The 25,877-nt window shown below is 41.4% G+C and overlaps 1 protein-coding gene across 2 annotated transcripts in view; it reads left to right on the top strand.

The window, feature by feature from the left end:
- The first annotated feature begins 547 nt into the window (after window positions 1–547).
- SYNJ2 (synaptojanin 2) overlaps window positions 548–25,877 on the top strand; it is a 69,798-nt gene continuing 44,468 nt past the window's right edge. Inside the window, exons 1-4 of one of the 2 annotated variants that reach the window (XM_017834933.1) lie at window positions 548–699; window positions 11,558–11,644; window positions 22,857–23,017; window positions 25,448–25,673. In XM_017834933.1, coding sequence (XP_017690422.1) covers window positions 22,914–23,017; window positions 25,448–25,673 — 330 coding nt within the window. In that variant the 5' untranslated portion in view covers window positions 548–699; window positions 11,558–11,644; window positions 22,857–22,913. Of the gene's footprint in view, window positions 700–881; window positions 1,018–11,557; window positions 11,645–22,746; window positions 23,018–25,447; window positions 25,674–25,877 lie in introns of those variants that run through there. The other variant, XM_017834932.1, reaches the window with a different exon arrangement.

A 25,877-nucleotide genomic window follows, 5' to 3' on the forward strand; every position in this document is an offset into this window, starting at 1 on the left:
GCGACGCGGAGCCCGGGCGGCCGCTCCCCGCAGGAAGCGGGAAAGAGCGCGGCCTCTCCCCGGGCAGAGCCAGCAGAGCAGCCTCCGCCTGCCACGCCAGCGGCGGGAGCAACGCCGGCATCCAAGGCATTGCTGGGCCCGCCCCGCTGCCAGAGACTCGACGGTGACCTTCGCCTCAGCCGCCGCAGCCCGGACGCGCCCCCGCGGGGGGGGGGGGGGAGCGGCGCCACCGAGCCGGGCCGGGCCGGGCCGGGCCGGGGCGGGAATAGCCGGGGCGGGAATAGCCGGGCCAGGACCCACAGCACCCCGCCGGGTTCGGCAGTGCCGTGGCGGCCGCCCCTCCTCCCCTCCTCCCTTCCCTCGCGGGCAGGGCGGGTGGCAGCGCCCCGCCGGCGGCTGGTACCTGTCCCGGAGGAGGAGCCGCAGCCGCGGAGCCGGTGGGACAAAGTTAACTCTGGAAAGTTTACCGCGGGTGGGAAGGGATAAAGCAGAGGGCAAAGGGGAAAGTTGCTCCCGCCCCCCAGGCCGCAGACGGGGGCTCCCCGAGGAGGAGGAGGAGGTGGAGGGAGAGAGGGAGAGGAGGAGGAGGAGGAGGCAGCAGCGGAGCCGTGGGGGACACGGAGGAGCTGCAGCCGCAAACGCTCCGCTCCCTTCACCGCTGGGCGTCCCCGCACTGGAAGCGCTCGGAGGCTTCCTGAGGTGATCGGGAGCGGGGCACGGCCGTCCCCCCTTGACCCGCCTCCCTGGGAGAAGCGGGCGGGCAGGACCCGGGTCCGGAGTTGCTCCCTGGGGCTGCCAGCGGGCCCCGAGCGCCGCGCCCTCGAGGGGACGGAGGCTCCTCCGCCACCCCCTCCGCCCGCACCGCTGCGCCTTCCTCCCCGCGGCCGGCGGCTCTCATGGCTCTGAGCAAAGGGTTGCGGCTGCTCTGGAAGCAGGAGCCGGGGCCGAGCGCCCTGCTGGAGGCGCGCTCCCGCCAGGACTGCCTGTTGCTGGAGGCCGGCACGGTGGCGGCGCTCAGTAAGTGCGTGCGGGGGGGCTGCGGGTGCCGGGGAGGTGCCGTGTCGGTGCCGTGTCGGTGGGTGCGCGCCCGGTGCCTGCGAAGGGGCGCCGAGGTGCGGTGGCAGCGGCTGATTCCCTGGAGGTTCGGGGCACTTTCCCCCGTGGCATGGAGAGAGGAAGGGGAGAGCGCAGCCTCGGGCCCGGTGGGACGCTGGCTGAGGAAAGCTCCTCGCTTTACACCCCGACCTCCAGCAAGGCCCCCCAGGCCTGGCCACGTGCTGTCGCGTTTGGGTGACCCCCCGTGCTCTGCCACGCATGGAGGGTTGACCAGCATCTCCTCCCGATCCACGTCTGACCGGCCCATTCGCTGCTCTGGGCGTCTTTATCCTCCTCGCCAGCAGCCGGGGTGGAAGAAGCAGGAGAGGCCACTCGCCCGCCTGGTGGAGTCTTGGCGCAGGGCACCTTTACTGTGTAACACATCCTCTGTAGCCTTGACAGCAGAGGAGAGTCCAGGTTAAAGGGATGAGGCCCACTGCCTTTTGAAGTTTCTACTCAGCTGCATCGAGTTCTCACCACCAATGTAGACAGCCAGCTCGCAGTAGGGATTGTTTTGGATAACTGACTTGAGATTTGTGCCCCTTAAAAAAAAACCAACTTGCTTCTTGCTGTGGTGCCAAACCTGCCCCTGTGATTTTCAAGGTATATGGTTCCTTAAGTGTCTGGCTCTTGCTGGAGGAGTTCTCACCTTGTGTTTTGGTACTTGTCACTCATGAGCATGACACAATGCTAATGTTGCTAGTGTTGAGACAGATAAAAAAATGAGGTGACTGAGTGTAAGATGCAAAAAGCAACACAAGGGAATACATGCTTGTACTGCGTTCTTAAATTGTTTTCCGTGTAATACTAACTTGTGCCTGCAATCATGTTGCTATTTGCAGTGTTGTAGTAAGAACTGCATGTACGTTGTGGTTTGTACAATGTCCGTCACAACATCAGCTCAGGGTCCACTGAGCTGAATCTTCCACGATGTACAGTGGCAGGACATCCAGACTAAGATGCTTAATACCACATCAGGTATTGGGGACTTCATGAATGAAGAGAGCCAAAAAGGTCATCAGGTAGCAACTGATTTTCATGAGAATATTTCTGATAATGGAAAAATTTTGACCTGTCATGAAAAAGATGTTATTGCCACACTGTGGGGTTTTGTTGTTGTTTTTGTTACTTTATTTTATTGGAGTTTCTCGTTAAATTCTTCGGTAATAGTGGACATGAATGTGTTACATTTTTATAGGGGTTTTTTTTGTGTCAGTTTTCAATGAACTGACAGTGAAAAGTCTCAGTACTGAGCAGCACTTTACTCACTTTCCCTGATTCTAGAATCTGTTGACATTGGAACTCTATATTGATATCAGTGGCTTTTGGTTTGTATTTCATTATTCTGATACAAATCTAAAGCAGCTCCACTTCCTAAAGCCAGTGTGCACGAATAAAATGGAGAGACCAGTATTCATCTAGCTGGCCCTGAGCCATTTGTGTGACCAGTGGAATGATTTGCAATCTCACTAATTAAAGGAATCATCAACCTAAAGTAGATTTTTCTCCCCCAGTGTTGCCATCCCCCATTTGAATTGCTATAACTAAAATGATTTAGTGGCTGGAAAGCTGCCCAGCGGAAAAGGACCTGTGGGTGCTGGTCAACATCCAGCTGAGTGTGAGCCAGCGGTGCCCAGGTGGTCAAGAAGGCCAGTGGCATCCTGGACTGTATAGTGTGGCCAGCAGGACCAGGGAAGTGGTTTTTCCTGCTTACTCAGAAGGCTGCATTTTGAATCCTGTGTTCAGTTTTGTGTCCCTTACTACAAGAAAGCCATTGAGGTGCTGCAGCATGTCCAGAGAAGCTGGCGAAGGGTCTGGGGCACAAGCCCTATGAGGAGTGCTGGAGCAGCTGAGGTTGCTTAGCCTGGAGAAGAGGAGGCTCAGGGGGGACCTTATTGCTCTCTATAACTGCCTGGGAGGAGACTGTAGCCAGGTGGGAGTCAGTCTCTTCTCGCAGGTAAGAAGTGATAGAACAAGAGGAAATGACCTCAAGTTGCACCAGGGTAGGTTTAAATTGGATATTAGGAAAAAATTCTTCATGGAAACAGTAGTCAGGCATATTGTAACAGGCTGCACAGGGAGGTGGTGGAATCACAATCCCTGAAAGTGATCCAGTTGATGTGGATGTGGAATTTGGGACACATGGTTTAATGATGAACACGATGGTACTAGGTTAATAGTTGGACTCAATGATCTTAGAGATCTTTTCTAATCTGAATGATTTTGTGATTCTATGAATAGAGAATTTATATAGTCTTTCTTAAAATGTGTGTTAGAAAAATTTTGAATTAGTGATTTGTATAGTGCCTAGTGTAAAAGACTGGTTTGCCATGCCTTTTGGAAGTCCAATATCACCTCTTGAGATAACTGTGATCATGCATGCGTTGGCATTCAGCCCGCTCCATGTTAATAACTTCATAATTTTGTTTCATTTGGTTTCTCTGTTCCTGCCTGGGTCGGTTCCTGTACTGTAAGAAAAGCGAGTTTATCCAGTGAAGCTTGTTCAGTTCATTTCTTCTGTTTATGCCGCAGAGTATAAGAAAAGGAGGGAAAACCAGTAGTAGGTATTGTGATGGTAAATTTAGAAGAATTGTGAAGAGGAAGCTCAACAGCAGGGTGGTAATAGAAACAACATTAATTCTGTTTTGTTTGACTTGCCTTTAGATTGTTATTAACCGTAGAACACTACAGTAGGAGGGTAACATAAACTTTGCATATGTGTGGTTTCAGACATACTCGTCCAAGGATTGTGTTAGGTTTGGCTTCTGTCTAATTTTCTGTTTCTAAAATAAAGTTTTTAAAAAATTGCATATCTGTTGTGAGGAGGAATTGTGCAACTATGCCTTGTGCAAACCTTCACACTAAATAAAAGCAGATACGTATACCTGGAGCACTTAGGTTGTACAATAGTTTATGCAGTTTTTCAATAGCAGCCTCATGTCAATAGAATTGTAGAGAAGAATAATGACAGATGGACAGTAAAGGCCTGAAAACAATTTTTAGTCATTGTTCATTATTTTTTTTCCCATAATTACCAAGTATCTCTGCCCTTGAACAGGCACGACATCTACACTTTTTCAAAGTTTAATTGCTTCTATAATAATTTTGTACTAGAAGAAATAAATGTGGAATTTAACCTAGTTCAAGTGGCAGAAGGGAGTGAGAACTGTCCTAGAAGAAGTGGTGTTCCAAAAAAATGAAATCTGAAAAAACCACACACTTGTATAAACACAGTGTCTATACAGGCCATAAACCTCTGGCAAACTCATAATGAAAATAAACACTTTCAAATATGTAAACTAACAATTTGATGATGTCTTGTGAAGAGATGATTTTTTCTTCTCTCAATATGTTGTAAAGATTATGATGACAGTTCTAGTTGTAAATTGGTTATTTTTCAGAATTTCCTTACTGCATATGGAGATATAATAGTTGAAAAATATTTGCACCTTTATATCAGTAGTGAGAAAGTATTATGGAGATCTCTAGTTGTCTTTGATGTCAGCAATTTATAAAATGAGAACATTTGGCCTGTAATGGCAACCTAACCTAAGAAACTTTTGGAAAAATCACAGAATCAAAAATCACTGCAGAAAACCTAGTTACATATCCCTGAATCCATTAACTTAATCTGTGTAGCGACAGCAGTACAGTTTTCTGTTCTATCATAAGTAGTGTTTTTGAAGGTGAGAGTTTTTCTTCTTCCTCTCATGATGTCACTGTAGGGTGGAGGGTAAAACTCACTGTTTTGAGTTTAATGGCACATTTTCCAAGAGGCTTTTTTTTTTTGCCACTGTCAGTCCTCAAGATTCGGTCACCTCCAGAAGGATGGGTGACAGCTTGAAACAATTCTTCCAGGAATTCTCTGAACTAGAACATCAATAGATTCTATGGAAGAAACCTAGAGTCACGAGGGATGAAGAAAAATTGGCATTGATTTAGAAGTTTTTGTTTAATACAACAGGGAGTATAAATACAGATACTGTTTCTGCTTGAAACACGTTACAGTTTCAATGGTGTACAGATGAAGTGAAGTCCACAAGGTAGTTCTGGACTGCTGTCAAGGCAGTTGCTAAACTAGGCTAAGGCTATAGTGCTGAAAATATGGTTATTTAACCTTATTATAACAGGTAATTTCAGTGAAAGGCTGTCAGCAGAAGTGCTCTGCTATTGAAATTCAGCATAATAATGTTTTTTCAAGGGCAGAGCCAAAGGGTGCACAGATTTTCTTTCTTTTCCACAAGCTCTTTGATTCTGCAACTGTTTTTGTAAAGGATGTTACAACACCTGTTATGGTGGATCTTAAATGACTGCGGTATTTTGAAAGTACGGAACTTCAAAGCTGATACAGTGCATGTTTTTGCAAACAAGGCTGAAGTTTTTCTTCCAGACTTTCACCCACACGTCTGGGAAGTCGACCTTTAATAGAGAGAAACTTTATGCAGAGTTAAGGTGTGTGTATGCTCTGTGGAGCAGCTCTGTGCCTGCTCTGCAGCTTCACTTGCAAGTGTGTTTCTGTGTGGTTCCCTGATGTGGCTGACTGAAATCAGGGTACAGTCTTGCAAAACCATATTTACCCTTCTATCTTTTTCTACAGAGTGCAGTTTTTGTGCTAAATGTACATTCACTGTTTACAGTTAGGTTTAGTTTTGTATTATGTGGACAACTATGCCACTGAGTGGGGTATGGATATCAAACACCAATACCTGTGTAAGAATACTTGGAATGTATTTCTAAGTACTACACACTATCCAAAACAATGAGCCCTACAGCGTGGCTCACTTCTACTCCTACGTCAGAATATTTATAAAGCTAGTACAAATTTTTACAAAGTTTTCTGTGATTTGGTAGTGTTCAGACTTTTCCATTTGTGGATCCCTAGAGAACTTGTAGGGAGTAATCTACATAGCAGAAGCCTTGCCTTAGTTTTGCTGGCAGTGGGCACTTGGAAGCTGTGGTTTCTCAGGCTGAAATTCGCTGCTATAGATTATAGGGAAAAGTGTGTTACAGTTCTTTCACTACTGTCAAAATGCAAATCGGGTACAGAGAAGAGGGAAGAGGTATTGGTGTAAAAGTAGAGTGTAGATTACAAGACTTGTTTTCTATGGAAACTGGTAGTGGTTGTGAGGGATAAATGTTGTGGGTATGTCTGTAGTGACTGCAAGTTTCTATGTAAATATGTGTAATATATGTCAGGAACGACATAAATATAATAGCTAAGCTTCAGACAAGTAACTTAGGGACTTCTCTTTTATTTTTCTTTTCTTGACTGCCTGCAGTCCACTGAGCTGGCCAGTAGAAACCTGGTGGTTTTATGAATCCATTCTTCCTCGGTTGTGAATTAATATATTTATGTATGCACATGCAAGTATGAAAACATAATCGCTCACTAGAAGCAGAATATTCTCAATCTAATATAGAAAGCCAGTGATCTGATCTTTCCAAAATGCGACTTTGCTGTTTTGTTTGTTCTTTTCAACCAGAAATACCTCTTACCGGAAAATTGGTAAATACATTGCTTAGTGTTTGAAATATTTGGACTCTCTAAAATGTGACTCTGACCACAGACTTCTTCCCAGCTCTGTACTGCTTTACCTATATGATATTTCAGAATACAGGCTGACTTGCATAGTGCCTGTGTAACTTGGATTGAATGTGAATGGGAAGATTTTAGTGATGAAAGATATTGAAAATACAACTTTAAATCTGTCTGCAGATGACAGAAAACACAATATGGAGGCAAATAACTTGTCTAAACTCATATAATACCAGACACTGGACTTATTTCTTGGTAAGATGGTTATGGTAGTGTATATATGGGGGGTTTGGCAGGAAATTTCTGTTTGATTGTAGATTTCCCTTGTTTCTGGGGAAAATTCACATCTTTTTCCCCAAAACGCTAAATGACACAAATAGAGCCCCCCATCACATCAAACAGATGTTTCTAAAAGTACTTAGAAATATGCTTCGGATTATATATGTATAGCAGCACCGACAGCTAAGCAGGTGTCTGTTTCAAGAATCAGGCTTAAGAATCACAGGAGAGATACAGAATCCATAACCCAGTCCCAGACTCTTTTTCAAGAGCTCTTTCTTCATTTTTATGTTTAAGTTGCAGGTAGTAGTGGGTCTGCCCCTGGTGTTGGACTTGGCACTATAGTACCTTTCTGCTCTCTTCCTCTGATCACTGACCTTTCTGGGCTCCATATGTGTGAGAGCTGTGCTGATTCCTGCTGAAATCTGGGTGATCAGCCCTAAGGAGGGCTTGAATAGAGGAAACTGCGTGTGTTTGACCAGTTCCTGCTGGCTAAATTGAATTTACAGGTTTTACAAGCAGGAAGTTGCACTTGGATAAACCATATGGCATATGTAGTTGTATGTCCTCTCATGGTGTGGGGGTTTTTTTTGCTCTGAAATATTTAATGCGTGGAAAAATTCACTTTTAATTGAGTTTATTGCAGCTTAGTCTCATTGAATTATTGTGTACCTCATGATTTGTAAGGTTAAAATGTTGACCTGATGTGCCAATCTTACATATAATTTATATCAGGAGCTTATTTGTAATTAAGAAAATGCTTAAGGAATGCAGACCATGTGCAGATCCATAAAGCTGTTATGAACACAGTACGGCTATGCTTAGTGGAAGGAAATACTACTAAAAAAGTATTAATGGGAAGCTTTAGTGAAGTTTGGTGATTACTATGTGTACTGTTAAGTTACCTGAGTTATTATTAACTAGTAAACAAATGCACTACATTATTTCAAACTCAGCTTCTCTAAGTAGAAAACTTTTTTGTTTCATCACCTTGTGTAGCTGTACTGTGCGTTAACTATGTATGTATGTTGGTATCTCAAGTTGGCTGGCTTGAAAGAGGAAGGATTTTACATGTGAGCAGAGTATAGTTAAACATGGAATCCTCATCCTACGTTTTCAAGCAGACCACTCTCGCTGTCTCTGCATTTTAGAGATTTTATGAAAGCTGTTACAAAATAAACTCCATGACTTTGGAACATTTAACAGAGAAACATGGAAATAATTTTCATGTTACCACAGAATGACAGAATTTTTAGGGTTGAGAGGGACCCCTGGAGATCATCCAGTCCAACCCCCTTGCCAAGGCAGGTCCCCTAGAGCAGGTGACACAGGAATGTGTCCAGGTGGATTTTGAATGTCTTCAGAGAGGGAGGCTCCACGACCTCCCTGGGCAGCTTGTTCCAATGCTCTACTCTCAATGGAAAGAAGTTCTTTCCTGTGTTGAAGTGGAACTTCTCGTGTTTTAGTTTATGACCGTTGCTCCTCCTCCTGTTGCAGGGCACCACTGAGGAGAGTCTGGCACCATCCTCTTGGCACCTGCCTTTGAGATATTTATATGCATTAATGAGATGCACCGAAAAGTGCTATGTCTTTAAGCACATATAGCTGCCAAATGGTGGTAAAACTGTATTTTCTGTATTGTTGAAACTTATCAGATATTGGTATATATTTTCGCTGTTCGTCACAGTCCTTTAGAGTTTCATAGTAATTTTTCCATTTAACTCTGTTCATCCGGCTAAGGCAGTAGCACATCAGTTAGTTTAGTTTATTGTCTAGTCACTCCTCTTGTGTCCTAGCACTGTTTGCAAATGCTGTAGGAGATGTTTCAGACCAGGTCTTGATGACAGTTATTTGGGATTTCAATAAGATTTTGGGATTTATAAATATTTCTTTTTAACAGTAAGATATGAACCTGGCTCAAGACCTCTGCAATAATGTCACCCTTTAGTCATCCTTTCTATAAATTGTTTTATAATGGCTGTTGGGAATTCCTCCTCCTTCTCCTTCTGCCCCTCCAAAATAATGAAAAAATTGGCTAGGGTGTGTCAGAATCCAGTTAGGACCTCACAGTGCTGGAGGGGTGATGCCTGTATCCTTGCTTGCACACCTGCAGGGCGTGGAGCAAGACGGTGCCATGGAGGCTGGAGGCTGAGAGGCATGAAGGAGTCATCCCCCCAGTCGTGAGGGCTTGTGGAGGAGGTGCAGCATGCTGGAGCTGCTGCCTGACCTCTGCTGCGTGAGGACCCTGCTCTCACCCATACAAAATGACAATGGTCATGGTGCATCTTAGGATTTTGTGCAACACCGAGGAGTGTAATGGGACAGGAGACTTCAAATTCCAGCAGTATCTTTAACTAAGGGAATTTACACACACACACACATGCACACACACAAATGAATTTGATCCATATGCACTAAAACATTCTGACCTCTCCATTTGCATGACCCATGGACGTAGCTGTGTCTATTTGGCATGTTCCTTTCCTCTTGAACTAACCACAGGTGAGGTCTTGGTGCATGCCATGTCTTTAGAGAGTGTGTGGAAGTGTCAAGGAAAGATCACTTGGTCACTTTTTTGGTTTCTGAATTTAAATTGCTTCAGGGAGCAAGATGAACCCTAGAATAAATAACAGAATTTGCCATGTGGTAGAAGTTACTGGCAAGTTGTTAGTCAGCCAGAAAGAGTGGCAATGCAGCCCAGAGTCCTCCTGGAGCTCTGTGCTGGGAGCCTACTCCTTCTTTCCAAGCAGCTGTACCGGTGCCGATGCCCCGACCGATGCTACTGTGCAGGCATTGTTCTGACAACTGGCCTGCCCAGAACGGTGGCATATTTCTGTACCAGTACTGGCAAAACACAGCTATTTGTCTGCGTGTTTGGAGAAGTCCTGTGCCAGGAGATGATGTGTGTGTGATGCCACTGGCTTGACCTGGGAAACTTTAGTGGCTTCCATACATGGCAGTGTCAGGTGCTTCTTGACAGTAGTGGCATGAGTTGTGTCTTGCTTATTTCCATGCTGAAATAAATTCCATTCTTTTGGATCATGACCTTACCAGACACTTTTAACAGCCAGCTTTCTAACTTGTAGTTCTATTTTGAAGAGTATCACTGTACTTTTTTTTTTAATATGTAAGGAAGTCTTGACAGGGAATCTTCTTTTCAAAAAAAGGAAATGTTATAGTCTATCTAAACTGGTTTTGTGAAGCTTTTTTTTTGAAGTGCCCGAGAACTGAGCTTGCGTATTCTCAGCTCTTAAGATGTGCTAATACTAAATATTTAAATTGTTACTGTCCAGAGATTTAGGTTACTTGATAAAAATCACTTTATCCTTTGTCTGTTGCTTATCTTTTGTTTCACTGGTGTGTGGTACCAGCATTTTACAAGTTACTCCTGATTTACTCAGGGTTCTAAGAAAGCAGAATAGGTAAGTTGTGAAAGTACAGTAGTAAAAACAAAATTAGAAAAAATTAACCACTCTTCCTTATTTGTCATCAGTGCAAAAATTGAGACAAACGTTTTAATTTCCTTTAGGGATTTCCCCCTGCTAAGGAATTCTGTGAGAGGAATTGTCCTTTCTTTCACTTCAAAATGTAAGCAATATGTGGGATATTTATTTGTTTTCCATGCTTCTCACTGAGCTCCTTGCCTCTTGAGATTTATAAAGAGAAGTCTCTTCTGTTCTAGCATCCATTGCAAGCGGTTCAGTTTATACTCTTTATGCCCAGAGGTTTCAAGGTTTTTTAACTGCTGAAGTTTATTAGGAGCATAAAATTGCAAATTATTAGAAAATCTCTCAAATTACTATGTTGCTGTTTATCTGTAGTTCAAGAAGTAAAAGGATATTTGAGGGTTACAGGCTGTTTTCCTCATTTGGGAAGCTAACCTTTCTCCTCATTGGGAAATATATACAAAATGCAGACTTACTCATTCAGAAGGTATGCTGGTTTTACATTAAAGTAGCCAGTGACAAGTTTGATCTGTGTTCTAGCTTAATATCTAGATGTTCATTGTATGCCTGTTGAAGTCACTTGTTGCAGAAATACGCAAATATAACATCAGTATCTCACCCTTTATTGATTTAATTAGGTAATTCTTACTTCACTAAAATATGTTTAATTCCTCTGGAAATCAGCATCTGATATTGTGTCTACATCAAATTATGTTATCTTGCGTAAAAATTTTCAGTTCTGTCTGAAATTAGACTGAGAATCTGGAAGCATAAACCCTCTCTTTTTGTACATCAAGAAAAGGTAGTATATTTTAGCTTATGGCCAGACAAATTGGGTTTTTTGTTCTTATTTTAGAACAGTGTAAAGTTTACGTGTGCCCATGTATTTCTTTATTTATTCTGGAATTGATGTGACATTTGTACCATAGAATAAGAATCAAACATGTTGCTTGAAAATTTAGTGAGTGTTCTTTCTTCTAGGCTGGTGTGTGGAGAGGCTGTGCATTTGTGTCCCTTCACTTTTTAATCTCTGTCTTTTTAAAGCATTTTACCCTTAGCTTTGTACTGAGCAAAATCAACTGTGGGAAGCATTGGTGTAGGCAATAGCAATGTGAACATTTTATAAAGATTGGATAACTAAATTTTCTGCCGTTCTTTTTGTTTCTCAGCTGTTTTGTTTCTCTTCTGTTTTGTTGCTCAGCTCCAGAAGAAAAGGATGCAATTAAAGGACAATATGAAAAACTCATAGATGCTTATGGCTGCTTAGGAGAGCTTCAGCTTAAATGTGGTAAGTGACCATCTGTATGAATGAAATTATAAAATGCCCAGACTATGATAAATGACAAGTGGCTAAAGTTGCCCAGTTCCTTAAATTGTGAAAGCTAATTGCACCTTGTCATGTACAGTCTGGAAAAGATTGTTTCTTTTTCTGTTCTGTGCCTTAAGCGTATCACTTAATGATAGTCTAAGAGTTTGGTATTTTTTCTTAATTTGTTTTGTCTAACATTCTTAGCTGCCTGAAGATAATTGCCATTCTTTTTTCCCTACCACGTCTTCCAAGGCACGCTATGATTTCTTACTTTTTCTCTTCTTCACGGATCATGTTTAGACACTGATTATCTGGTCATCTGAGACTACAGTACTACAGATTGCCAGTTCTTGCTATAATGCCCAGTTGCCTTTAATTGGGTGATTCACATGGATAAAGATTTGCAGAAGCATGTCTTTAGCTTCCATTAGTATAGTGAGGAATATTTATTGTCATTGCTGTAAATCTCTGTACAGTTTGGGAATCTTGATTTAGCAAAGGACTTGCTATTACACTGCCTACAGGAATGTTAATGGAAATAACATGTTTGAAGAACAGAACTGCAGTGATGGATTTGAAGGTAATAGTACCTTACACGGTACTTAAAAATCACTGATGAATTAGATGCATGAATAAAAGAAGCACCATATGCGTCGTTCCCAAGGTCTTCTTTAATTTTCACTTGGAGAAATGACAAGACTTTTCCACATAACCTGATGCTTGGTCACGGAATTTACCAAAGGCAGTGGTGGTGTGAGCACTGGTGTATTTAGGCCAATAATATGTGTGGTTTTTTAAAGCCTGCTTGCCATTTTGCAGCCTGAGAAGTATGACTTGAGGTTGATCTGAAGAGGCAGGCAGCTGCAATCTGAAAGATTTGTGTGTCATAATTTAAATTATGTAGGCCCATCTAGTCTTTTAACGTGGATTTGTACTTTTTGTTTGTTTTATATCTTGTGGAGTTAATTAGGCGTTTCTCTGGAGATTTATATCAATTTGTTAATGTAATTATAAATAGAAGGCTTGTGGTTAGTTTTTCTTGGCACTTGGATCTGCTTTTCTTCAAAGAACTATAATGAAACTTGTTGTAGTAATAAAGGAATGTACCTATTGAATTCAAACTCTTCAAGCTACAGATAAGGGTGGTTTCTTGTACATGATGGGAACTAAGTATATCCAGGTATGTTAAAAGGTGAATGATTTCAAATATGGTGTGAAATATTCTCACATTAACTTTTTCTCATGTCTTATTTCTTCTTGAACAACATCTGCTTAACTTCAGTGCCCTTTAAGTTTTTTTTCTCTGAGCATTGTCACTGCACCTCTGTCTTGCTCTAAATGACAAGTTCTGGTACAGGACTTCCTTTGGAAGATATTGTTAAAATTTTATCAGTAATCTGATAAAAAAGTTAACTACTAGAGGCAAACTTCTAATTATGATAGTGTGAAAAGTTGAAGGGTCATGCTGCAATCGTAAGCAAAGGTAAGCAAATGTTTTCTGCTGCTGAACATGTTAAAAAAAGTGAAGATGATTGCTTGTCTGCTATCTCACCATTCAAGAGGTAGCCCAGGTTTTTGTCACAGTCTTATTTAGGTCTCCATCTTACAATAAGTGAGTTCCATCCCTTTAGCTATTGCTTACATAAGAGAGCAATAACTATCTGTAACACTGCTGATGCCTTTGAGAAAGCATGCAGGATCACTCTCAAGGAGAAAAGACAACACAGAAAGAATCGTGTCTTGCAGAATATACCACCTAAGGAGTCTTTCTGCTGTGCCTTTTGCAACCGGATGTTCCTATCTCGTATTGGCCTTTTTAGCCACCAGCGCGCTTGTAACAAACGTGGGTAGAGCCCTCCCCAAATCTTTCGTGAAGCCCAGCCATGATGATGACGCAAGAGAGTAACACTACAAAGGAATTGTACTGGGTTTGTGAGGCAAGGTTTTGATAGTGGGAGGGGCTACAGGGGTGGCTTCTGTGAGGAGCTGCCGGAAGCTTCCCCCATGTCCCCTGAAGCCAATGCCAGCAGGCTCCAAATACTGGTGAAAGCCAAGCACATCAGCAATGGTGGTGGCTTCTCTGGGCTAACTTGTTTAAGAAGAGGGAGAAAAAAACCTGCACAACTGAAGCTGAAAAAGAGCAGAGTGAGAGTTCTGTGAGAGAAACAACTCTGCAGACACCAAGCTCAGTGAGGAAGGAGGAGGAGGAGGTGTGTCAGGTGCTGGAGCAGAGATTCCCCTGCAGCCTGTGGTGCTGCCCATGGTGAAGCAAGCTGTCCCCCTGCAGCCCATGGAGGTCCACGGTAGAACAGACATCCAGCTGCAGCCTATGGAGGACCCCACACAGGAGTGGGAGGATGCCCAAAGGTGACTGTGACCCTGAGGGAAGCCCGTGCTTTAGCAGGCTCCTGGCAGGATCTGTGGCCCTGTGCAGAGAGGAGCCCACACTGGAGCAGGTTTACTGGCAGGACTTTTTGCCCTATGGGGGTCTCAGGCTGGAGCAGTCTGTTCCTGAAGGACTGCATCCTATGGAAGGGACCTACACTGGAGCAGTTACTGATAAACTGCAGCCCATGGAAAGGACTCATATTGGAGAAGTTTGTTGAGGACTGTCTCCCTTAGAGGGACCCCATGCTGGAGCATGGTAAGAGTGTGAAGAGTCCTCCCTCTGAGGAGAAAGAAGCAACAACGTGTGATGAACTGACTGCAGCCTGTATTCCCCATCCCCCTGTGCTGCTTCCCCCTGTGGGGAAGGAAGGAGAGAAAATGGGGAGTACAGTTAAACCTGGGAGGAAGGGAGGGGTGGACAACGGTGCTTTTAGGATTTGGTTTTATTTCTCATTATTCTACTCTGATTTGATTAGTGATAAATTAAACTAATTTCCCCAAGTCGAGTCTGTTCTGCCCGTAACTGTTGAGTGATCTCTTCCTGTCCTTATCTCGACCCACAAGCCTTTTATTACTTTTTCTCTCCCCTGCCCAGCTGAGGAGGGGAGTGACAGAGCAGCTTTGGCGGGCACCTGGTGTCCAGCCAGGGTCAACCCACCATGGGAATGCAATGTAACTTTTCTTCTTTATATAGTATATTATAGCTGCTGCAAACAAGGCATAATTGGCCAGCTCTTCAATGAGCATCAGTGATCATGCAGACTTTGTTCGGGAGTATCAGTATTTTTTTCTTACTACTGGAAACTTGCAGACCGTAAGTACTAAATTAACTGAAAATATTTGTGAAAATGCATTCCACTGGGATATTAAGAGTATCTTTGTAGAGCGGAAGGGGAGACTCTTTGCCAAGAAATGAAAGATGTGTCTGAAAACTTTAATTAATCTGTAAATATCTCTACTTAGGAATCCAAATAAATCACATTGTATGCCTGCCAAAGTAGACCGTGCTTTTCACAAGAAAGTAGATGAAATATGTGAAACTGACTCACAAAGTTAATGTTTCCCACCAGTAATAACATTCACTTCTATGTACTTATGTCTGTTAACATGACTCACTAAGTTCTTCTGCTTTCTTTTGTGAGATGGATGGCAGTAGGATGAATTGTACAGTGTTTCTGAGCTGTATCTTAGCCAAGTTTTTGCTGCCAAATAGGATCTAGCAGTGACAAATACATCTTAAGCAAAGTGTTAAAAAGAGCTGGCTTTGCAGTATTGGGTTTAGGCTGTAATGTCAGGAAGAGATGCATATATAAGGTGGTATTTTAACACCATCACCACATAGGTTGTTTAGTTTAATACAGCTCCTGTATTTGGGGAGGCATTCTGAATTCATTCGTGTATATACTCTCGCTCTTGCATAGATACAATGTGTAGTTGAGAGGAATAAATTTCAAAGGCAAAAAGGACAACTAAGTACCTGTCTTCTATTGCTTTTTCACATTTCCTAAAAATGTAATTGTATTTAGAAGAGGGAGAAGGAGTATCTTTGAGACTAAAATGGTAGTTTGGAAAAATCTTGGGTTTTTTCGTAATTCTGCGATAGATGTCCTCAGAAATTTTTAGCTAGGTGGTTAAAATCTACTGCTCTGCTGTGTTCTGTTGCTATTTTTGAAGACAAACAAGAGCCAAAAATACCTTGCAAATTGTTTTTCGGTGGACCGTAAAGTGAAGTGGAGGTATATATGGAGTGGAGATGGAACAGGCTGAGGGAACATAAGGTGGTGGCATGACTGTGATGGAATAGAGAAAGAGCAAAAATTGGAGCAAATTCATTTCTAAAAGGAAAATGCAGTCTCGAGTGAAATATTTACAGTTAAGAAGGACAAAATAAGAATTGAATATTGCCTCTTTCACCACAGCTCATAATAGGCAACACTGAAGTCATCCCATAAGCTACAGGGGAAACAATTGCTTTGAGTCATGTGAAGAGGTTAAATACAGAAAGTGCAGCTTATTACTGTGTGGTGTGACGTTCCAGAAGTCCGTTTCCTGTTCAACTTGGATAAAGGCAATTGGTTTCACAAGACCTTTTGAAAAAATGGATGGAAATTACTGTCTTGTTTCTGTGCCTAATATTCTTCATCCTCTGCCTCTCTTGTGCAGCCTAATAAAAGGGTATTCAGCACATATCACTGTGAGCAAAACATTTCTCAATTTCTTTGAAAGTGTCCTTTACAGGTGGTTATTGTGATTTATAACTATAATGGGGTAAAATAATGATCTTGGTCACAATACATGAACATTTCTACCCATTTATCTGAGGTGAAAGTTTGACCAATAAGCTTTGAAAGAATTTTTTTTCTTTAGTACTGTAGGTGTGTCTTACTTTTTCGTGGATGTGTTGCTGTAGAAAGAATGACCAATAAGGAACACTTCATTTCTTGCTCTAAAATTATTTCAGAGATTTCTTTAGAATGTCCCAGATTGCATTGCAAGGACGTGAGGGATATTTCTACTATTGTGATCTTCAGTTGCAATTCTTACATTCCTAAATCACTTTTACCTATGTGTACCGTTTAGAAAGATTAATATGAATCAGGATTGTACATAAAACTGTTTGTATAAATTAAAGGAAAAAAAAAATTGTTTTCCAAGATGGGGGACAGTAAGTAGTCTGCAGCTGATGTGGTGGTTGGTACAAAATGAAATGTAAGAGCCAGACCTGGAGCCTTCATCACTTGACAGGAAAAAAATTTCCATTTTTTTTTTTTAATTGTGTTTTATTGGCCTTAGTGCTGGTCCCATTCATGATGCACATTGAAGCTCTCAGGTCAATGTAACATGTTTTCTGCTACTGTGTTGCACATGAAATCAAGAGGAAATTAGCATAAATTTTCCACCCAGTGTATTTCCATTAATTACTTTTTTTTTATAAGAACTGTTGGGCTCCTGTTTCAAGATATGAGTTTGGCCTGTCCCATGTTCCAGATATGTAGGGAGCTCCTGAGAGCCAAGAGCCTCTGTAAACTGGTTGCAGTGGTAGTACGGGCAGGGCCACCAACTTTAGGGAATTCATTTAGTGTTAATACTCCTTTTGATCTCAAGGATGCATTGCCAGCATTTAGAACTCAACTTTCAATCTTATTTGAGCTTGCACTTAAGGGATGACTGCTCATTTCATAACTTTAGCACTTTTCTTTCAACGTTGCTGTTCATGTTCTGAACAGAAGAACCATAAATATCTGGAATACTGTTTAGCTCCTTTTAAAAATTGTAACCCCATAGTATGCTTCCTGATGATGCTGCCAGGTGGGTTGGACTAGCTGATGTTTTTTTCTTGTGATTGGTGTTAGTCTGGTACTTCCAATGCTACTTGCATAAAACAATTTTACTGGAAACTTAAAAGGAGAAGTATTTTTAATTTCATTATAGAATTGGAAATGGTAGTGAACTGCAGTTTCAAAAAGTTAAGACTGCAGGGATTAAAGGAATAGTCTTGATTGTTTTAAGAGGAAATACCTTCTGGGTTTAAGGAATATCTGGATGTTTCAGTTTGATCTATTTCATTAAAGTTGTGATATTGTAACAGTTTGTGCAGCAAAACCAATTTAATAAATCTTCTCTTCCTTGTATGATGGCCTTGCAAATCCACTTACCCTAGGAAATTCCATGTTGTGTTCACAGCAGGATTGTTTGTTTGTTTGTTTGTTTGTGGGGTGCAAACCAGGAGTGCAACTTTGTGCATTCTTTTATGAAATTTACTTGGATAATAAAAATTAATATTTTAGGAACTAAAAGAAATTTTCAGTAAGTTCTTGTCAGCTAAAAATGTTATTTTCCACGCAATGACTGAACAGTTGCCAAATAATGTAGTATTTGAATTTTTTAGGATAGAGAAAGTTGATTTTAATTATGCTTTTTATAAAAATTACTTGTTCCAGGAGCAGCATACATCCTGATTGAAGCAATTTAAGTAATTTCTACTCTTAAATTTAAGTGCATTTAGTTTGTGGTTATTACAGCAGTTTTCATGTGCATATCTATTTTCAAGAGGAAAGATTATGGATTGTTGACACTTACATAACAGAAAAGAAACCACAATGACTTTTTGAAGTTTAAATTGAGAAATAAATGGATTTTTTCTTTTTTTTCTTTCTTTTTTTTTTACTTTAGTAAGTTCAGAGACTTTCAGAGATGGGCAAATAAGCAGAAACATTTTTCCTATGGCTGGGAATGTTATGTTTCTGCCTTATTACAGAATCAGAATCATAGGATATGCTGAGTTGGAAGGGATCAACAAGGATCATCAAGTCCAAATCCTGGCCCTGCATAGGACGATCCCCAAGAGTCACACCATGTGCCTGAGAGTATCATCCAAACACTTCTTGAACTCTGTCAGGCTTGGTGCTGTGACCACTGCCCTGGAGATCCTGTTCCAGTGCCCAACCACCCTCTGGGTGAAGAAACCTTTTCTAATATGCAACCTAAACCTCCCCTGACACAACTTCAGGCCATTCTCTTGGTTCCTGTCACTGGTCCCCACAGACAAGACATCAGTGCCTGCCCCTCCTCTTCCCCTCATGAGGAAGTTGTAGAGTGCAGTGAGGTCTCCCCTCAGTCTCCCCTTCTCCAGGCTGAACAAACCAAGTGACCTCAGCTGCTCCTCATACAGCTTCCCCTCAAGGCCCTTCACCATCTTTGTTGCCCTCCTTTGGACGCTCTCTAAGAGCTGAATATCTTTCTTATATTGTGGTGCCCAAAACTGCACACAATATTCCAGGTGAGGCCACACCAGTGCAGAGCAGAGCAGGACAATCCCCTCCCTCACCCGGCTGGCAATGCTTTGCCTGATGCCCTCCAGGACACGGTTGGCCCTCCTGGCTGCCAGGGCACTGCTGACTCATATTCAACTTGCCATCGACCAGGACCCCCAGGTCCCTTTCTGTGGCAGTGCTTTTCAGTGTCTCCTTCCCTAGTCTGTACATACATCCAGGATTGCCCCATCCCAGGTGCAGAATCTGGCACTTTCGCTTGTTGAACTTCATATGGTTGGTGATTGCCCAGTCCTCTGATTTGTTGAGGTCTCTCTGCAGGGCCTCCTTGCCTTTGAAGGAGTCAACAGCTCCTCCAATTTTTATGTCATCTGCAAACTTGCTTAGTATCCCCTTTTGTTTTATTCCTTGGAACAACATTTGCAATATGAAAAAATGCCTAAGTGAAAGCATGAGTGGAGATAGCACATTTATAGTTTCTATTACAAACTTGTTCAGTGTATTTATAAATATACATAAAAACGTTGACAGCCTGGATTCAGAGAAAGGAGTGTGAGAATAAAGGTTTGGAATTGAAAGAATTGATTCCCAGGCATAAACTGATGTTGCTGGTAAAGAAGGGAAGACAGGGAAAGCTTTCTCTGTGTGTAACTCTATAGCTTAATGTTGAGGAATTTCTTACACCTTAATGGAGACATGATTAAAAGTTGAATAGTGGAGTAGTGTTTTGGTAGCATTAATTCTGCTCTATGAGTTTCTAAAAGGTCGAAATGCTGACAGGAGCTTTACCTTTGCTCAGAACCCCATGGCTACATCTGTGCTGTGAATAAAAAGGGGCAGGACACAGACCTTGAGCACTGTCAATGGGATATTGTGATTAGCCTGTGCCAAGAGCAGCATGTGCATCAGGTAAGGATCTTCCTCCCGCAGACAGTGCAATGATAGCCCAGAGCTGATTCCCAAGAACTTTGTCCAAATACCACCTAGAATGAAAGTGATATTAGAGGATGGGGCTTGGGACTTTTTTCCAAGGTGGAGATTCAGAGAGATTTTTGTTAAGCTGAGGCTGTGATGTTCTAGGGTTTCTGCATTCTGGCTGGTTTTGTAGTATATCCTGAGTGATTTAAGCAATAAGAGAGGTTATTAGAGCTGATCTGAAGACCACCTCAGCTCACAGAGCAGCCTCGGAGGACAAAATGGCAAAGCAAGCTAGCTTTATCATACCTTAAATCTATTTGGTTTTTTTCATCCTTTTTCTCCAGTTTTCTGGGCTGTGTCAACTGCCTTGCCAGCCTGTCTCTGTCCAAAGATATCATGAGAAGTGCGTGACAGCTGCTCCATAATTTGGAGTACTGTAAAGAGACTTATTGTGTTTATATATAGAATTGTAGAATGGCTTGAGTTGGAAGGGACCTTTAAAGACCATCTACTTCCACCCCCCCACCATGGTCAGGGACACCTTCCACTAGACCAGGTTACTCAAAGCCCCATCCAACCTCACCTTGAACACTTCCAGTAATGGAGCATCCACAACTTCTCTGGACAACCTGTTCCAGTGTTTTGCCACTCTCATTGTAAAAGACGTTTTCCTTGCATCCAATCTAGACCTGCCCTCTTTCAGTTTTAAAGTGTTGCCCCTTGCCCTTGTAAAAAGTCTCTCTCCATCTTTCTTTATAGGCCCCCCTTTATATATTGAAAGGTTGCAATAAGGTCTTCTCAGAGCCTTTCTCTCCGGGCTGAACAACCCCAACTCTTTCATGCGGGGTTACTGCACAGTGGCAAAAAAGTATTACAGCTTCAAAAAAACAATCTCCTGATACTTCAGGAACAATTCAATATTTTCCTAGCTATGACTGCTCTTTTTGAGCTTATTAGCTAGTGATCTGGGGGAGTAGAGATGTTGGACCTTTGAATGTGCAGATGTGTATTCCGTTTGGGGGGTGAGTGGTTGAGTGGAAGAGGTAGTAAAAAGAGTCTAGAGTCTCTGCTGAGCAATAGCAAGTTTCTAGGTAAGGCAAAACTATACTGTTAATTGGCTTTTCTGTCATGCTTTATTCCTACTCATTGTCTTCTTAAAGGATTGCTTTGTTTAGATTCAGTTATTTTCTACCTGTTGCATGCTTCTCAAAGGACAGAACCACAGATAAGAAGCTCACTGTTATTAAACTTTTGTTCTCTTTGGCTATTTTAATGTTGACTTTCTCATTTGATCTCTTCTGAACTGTCTAGGAAACTTTAAGTTCATTGAAGGCATTGAAAGGACTTATACTCTTTGTCTCAGCATCCCAGCCAGCCAGCTCTCCGAGTCTGTCACTACTGTTTTTCTTGTCCCCGAGGCTAACTGATAGTAAGGCATATTAGTAGTGTTTCTTTACATTGCTCCCAAATTGTCATGGTTGACGTTTACTTTGAGTTGATCGGTTTTGCACGGTTTCAACTAAGTCATGGAAGCTATTTGCTATCCCAAGAGACAGCTAACTCCTCCTAACCCTTTCTGGAGGCTGCAAGACGGTATTTAGTCAGTTATGAACTACATAATGATAGCTGATGTGTCTCCTATTCTTAATTCTTTTTAGTTATGCACAGTCATGTGCAAAGGAGGAATAAACTGTCAGGTTTTATGTATTTCTAGCACTCTGCTGCAGTGTCAAAAGCACAGAAGATGAACTTCTTGAAAGCACTCAAGAAGGAGAACACAGCATGCTCTTGTTATAGAAAGAAATGTGATGAACAGAGCTTTTTAGTAAATACCACCTACACTGGCCTTTATGCAAAACTGGAGTCAGCAGAACAGAATGAATAAGATCTAATCTCCCACCTTGTCCTGCCATGCCAGTCCCACGTGCCTACGCAAATATTCTGTCCCTGCTGAAAACCACCCCTAACTCAAGTTTCTGTAGCCAGCCTGTGATCTCAAAGCAAGGACTCCTCTGTTGGTGTTTCGGAAAAAAAATAGTTGAGTGAATGTTGTTCTGTGTTTTGAGATGATGGGTCACCCTGGAGGGTTGAAAAGTGATCCTAAAAAATGTGTTCCCTTTTGCTGTCTGAAGCCATACTGTCCCAGATTGTCACTGTGCCGTTAGCTGATTAACTTGCTCTTGGCAGGTCAGATGTTGGTTCTGCTATGCTAAATTAATAAATCTTGGCTAATTTCCACCTTTTCTTACTAACTAGGGTGAACAGGATGACATTGTTTCTATTACAGGCCAATTTAAGTGAATCAAACAATTTCTTCCTGGCAAAAGCAATGTTCTCAGAACACTTGTTTTACTGTTTCTTAATTATAATTTCAGAGACAATGAGCAGAGATTGTGTACAAGAGATCAGATTACGGTGGTGTTCTGAAGCTTCAAAATTTAGCTTTTTAGTTTTGGGGCCCTAAAGTTCAGCTGCTTCATGATTTCACATTTTGCTTCACAGCCATGGCAATTGTAATTCTTTTTATGATAATTGATGTCGTCTAATCGTGTACATTTTTTTTGTGACATAAAAACTAAAATCTCAAGAATTGATAATACTGAATTTTTTTAAATGACTGAACACATCCAGCTTCAGCTGAAGCCAGTAAAGAATCTGAATGCTGTTTGTTCTCTACGATGGTGACATTTGATTTTTTTAGTAATGTCCCAACAGCAAGCTTCAAAAAATGCTTTTCATAAAGTCAATGGGAAAAACACTCTAATGCAGCAAAGGATGTGGATGGATAAGTAGTGTGGAATATTGTGCAATTGCAGTCACCCGCAGTTAAGAGGAATTCAGAAATGTAAAGAGCACAGCATGCATGACTGTCTCTTGTATTTATCTTGTGAAGCAAAGACGCTGGCCTCTGCTGGAGCCTTGTCAGCATTGCATGTGACAGCACCGATGAGAAACTATGTTCACCTGTATGTAACCCTTTTGTAACTATCTGTCACCTTCTAGGGAACACTCGTCTGCACTTTCTGGTTCTGGTGACAGGCTGTACGTCAGTGGGAAAAATCCTGGACACTGAAGTTTATAAAATTACTGGAACAGATTTCTGTCCTCTCCAGGAAGAAACTAAGGAAGATGAGCGTGTTACTGCCTTGAAGAAAATACTGAACTCTGGGATGTTCTATTTCTCATGGCCTAATGCAGGCTCAAACTTTGACCTGACTCTGCGGGCTCAGAAGCAGGGTGATAACGACTATGAATCTGGTAACTCGTTCTTCTGGTTAGTACTGCATGTTACACCAGAGTTTTGTGTGGTCCCCACCTATATCTTACTGGTCAGACACTTTCAGAGGGAAATGAACGAGCATTTCAGGTGCACCTTCTTTCATTTCATTGACATGTCATTTTAGAGGGCATGTGGCCTTAGTGAATTCATGGTAAACCTGGGTCAAACAATTAACTTCTGTTAATTAAAATACTCTGACAGTGAAAAGTAATTATAAAATGACAATTTACGCTTCAAAGAAGGAAACACAAGATTCATTGCTCACATTACAGAAACATGTCATTAATAGTTTCCCCTTCAGTTCTTTCTAATAATTTACTTTAAAGTTATCTAATAGAAACCTGCACTTGACCTTTTCATAAATCCCTTTCCATAAATCTATGTTGAAGTATCTTCTATTTCTCAATAGCTTATGTGTTTGAAGTCTGTAGCTTAATGTTTCAGTAATGTGCCCTAGTTTTTATATTGCAAACATCAATATTAATATGTTTACAGTTCAGTGCAAGTGTATGTTGCACGAAGGAAAGTCCTGTGATACACTGTTCTGTGCTTTTTACTTTCTTGTGCCTTTAAAGCACAGAAAAAGTATTTCTTATTGTGGTAAGTATTGGTTGAGGAGAGAGGAAAAAACACAGTGCTGGGTTTTGTCTTCCCTAGGTGGGTTTGCGATTGATGTAATTTGGTTGGTTTGCTTTACAAGCTTTGGCAGAATACTTGAATTTCTATATCCTTTTTTTTTTCTTTTTCTTTCATTTCCTTTTAAACAAAAAGTCACACGGGAGGCATAGCTGTAATGGAAATAAATGAGGGTTTGATGTAGGTGGAAAATAACTGGCAGGGTTAAATGTGGGTGTGCTGCTAGAATGTGCGATAAGTCATGTGGCCCAAAGTAGGTGAATATTAAATAAGTAAAAAAAGTTCATAATGGATGATAAATTAACATGAGAGAGCAGTTCAGTTAGGCTAAATAATCTTTCTAGCTATGATGTGATTTTTGCCTGGTAACATCTGGTGTTTTGGATTTAACTCCAAAGAGAGAAATATAGTATTTGCTTTCAACTATGATAATTATGCATCCATCTCAAAAATCTCACCAAGTCAGACACGTGGCAGAAATGAGCTGTGTTCCAATGATGAGTCTCCTAAGCTGGAAATATCCCTTAACAAAGAAACAACCTTTAAAGTAACTTTTTTCCCTGTGCTGTCTTTTGAAACTTTTCCTCTTGGAAGATAAGTATATTTGAACTTTCATTCTTTGCTGCTTCTGGCTAATCTAGATGTAGCCCTTGAAGAGGTTCCATTCTCCTATGTGTTTTAGAACAGAGATGAATGGTGACAGCATCACATTTAGGGCAAAAAGGTTTCCAAAGAAAATTTATCTTGAGGTGATTAGGTGATATGGGAAATTTGAGACCAAACAATAGATTCTTGAGAAAAACAAACAATGAGAAAAATAGTAACACGATGAAAAGTGGCAGAGGACTTTAGTTATAAGCAACACAAACTGCTCGTTAAATGAACTGCAACAAAAAAAATTCTGCTGGAATTTGTCCGAGTGAGGACTTCCTTTGTAAATAGAACTAGGAGAAACGGGTGAAAGAAAGAGCAATAATTGTTTTAGAGCTGCTTTTTCAGTTACATATTTGGATTAAAAATGTAAGAATGTCTTGCACCTTTTTCAGACAAATGCTGTACTTTAGAAGAACGATTCTTCAGAGGTTTTACTAGGTGTAATAACTCTTGTACAGATCTGCTGTTGAGAAATAAATGATCATAAACGGGATTTTCTTGACCCTCTTATGTGACTAAAGGCACATTTTGAAAAGTGAAATGAGGAAAAACATCATAATAGAAGAGACTAGTCGCTGTTAACCAAGCATGATAAGTTTCTTGGGTTGTTGATCTTAAAATAAATTGAAGGTTAGAACAGACGTTTCTATTAATTTTAGTAGCACTTTTTGCAGTATCTCTGTTGACTTCCAATTTCTGCTTGGAAATTTTTGTCTTAAAATCCCAGTGGATTTTGAACTGGTTCTTCATCCTGTAGTGAGTGCTAAGGTTCAGGCGGTAATGTTCAAAAAAATAATTAGCTTGACAGCACTGTAACTTTTCAAAAAAGTTACTAAATAGAAATGTATTTCTGGAACTGAAAGAGGTGGCATTTGCACCTGAATTTAAAATACAGGTACAAGATAGCAGCACCTTGGTGGTAGTTGTGGTGTTAAAATTTACCATGTTCAGTTCACGGTAGCAATTCACAAGGGTTTCTACCTGATATTTCTTGGTTTTGGATAAAGGAAAGGTACAACAAAAAAGGGGTCACAAAGCATTAATTGATTCAATTAGTAATTGTTGGGAGGTGGCACCCATGCCTGTCTGTTTGTTTTATTCAGTAATGTGTCTGTATGTTGTTGAACCTTTCAGGAACCAGCTACTGCATGTGCCCTTCAAACACTACCAGGTGAACTGCTCTGACTGGTTGCTGAAAGTGATCTGTGGTGTGGTGGACATTCGCACTGTTTATGCCTCCCACAAGAAGGCAAAAGCCTGCCTCATCTCTCGCATCAGCTGTGAGCGAGCTGGTGTCCGGTTCCACGTTCGAGGAGTCAATGATGATGGACATGTGTCTAACTTTGTTGAGACAGAGCAGGTAAGTGGATGTATCCAATGGCTTCAAATAATTTAGTCCACTCGTGTTTAATTGGGGCATAATTTCCAACAAGAATTAAAGGAGTTCAGCAAGTGTTTTTTCCAAGAATATTTAAAATATCACTGCATGGCAGATCTATTTGTTCTTGCCCATTAAGCATTTCTTTGTGATCTGCTCTTCTTCTGTGTTTCTAACTTTTCCATT

Source organism: Lepidothrix coronata, unplaced genomic scaffold (assembly GCF_001604755.1).
Source record: "Lepidothrix coronata isolate B3197 unplaced genomic scaffold, Lepidothrix_coronata-1.0 Scaffold245, whole genome shotgun sequence".
Taxonomy (NCBI): Eukaryota; Metazoa; Chordata; class Aves; order Passeriformes; family Pipridae; genus Lepidothrix; species Lepidothrix coronata.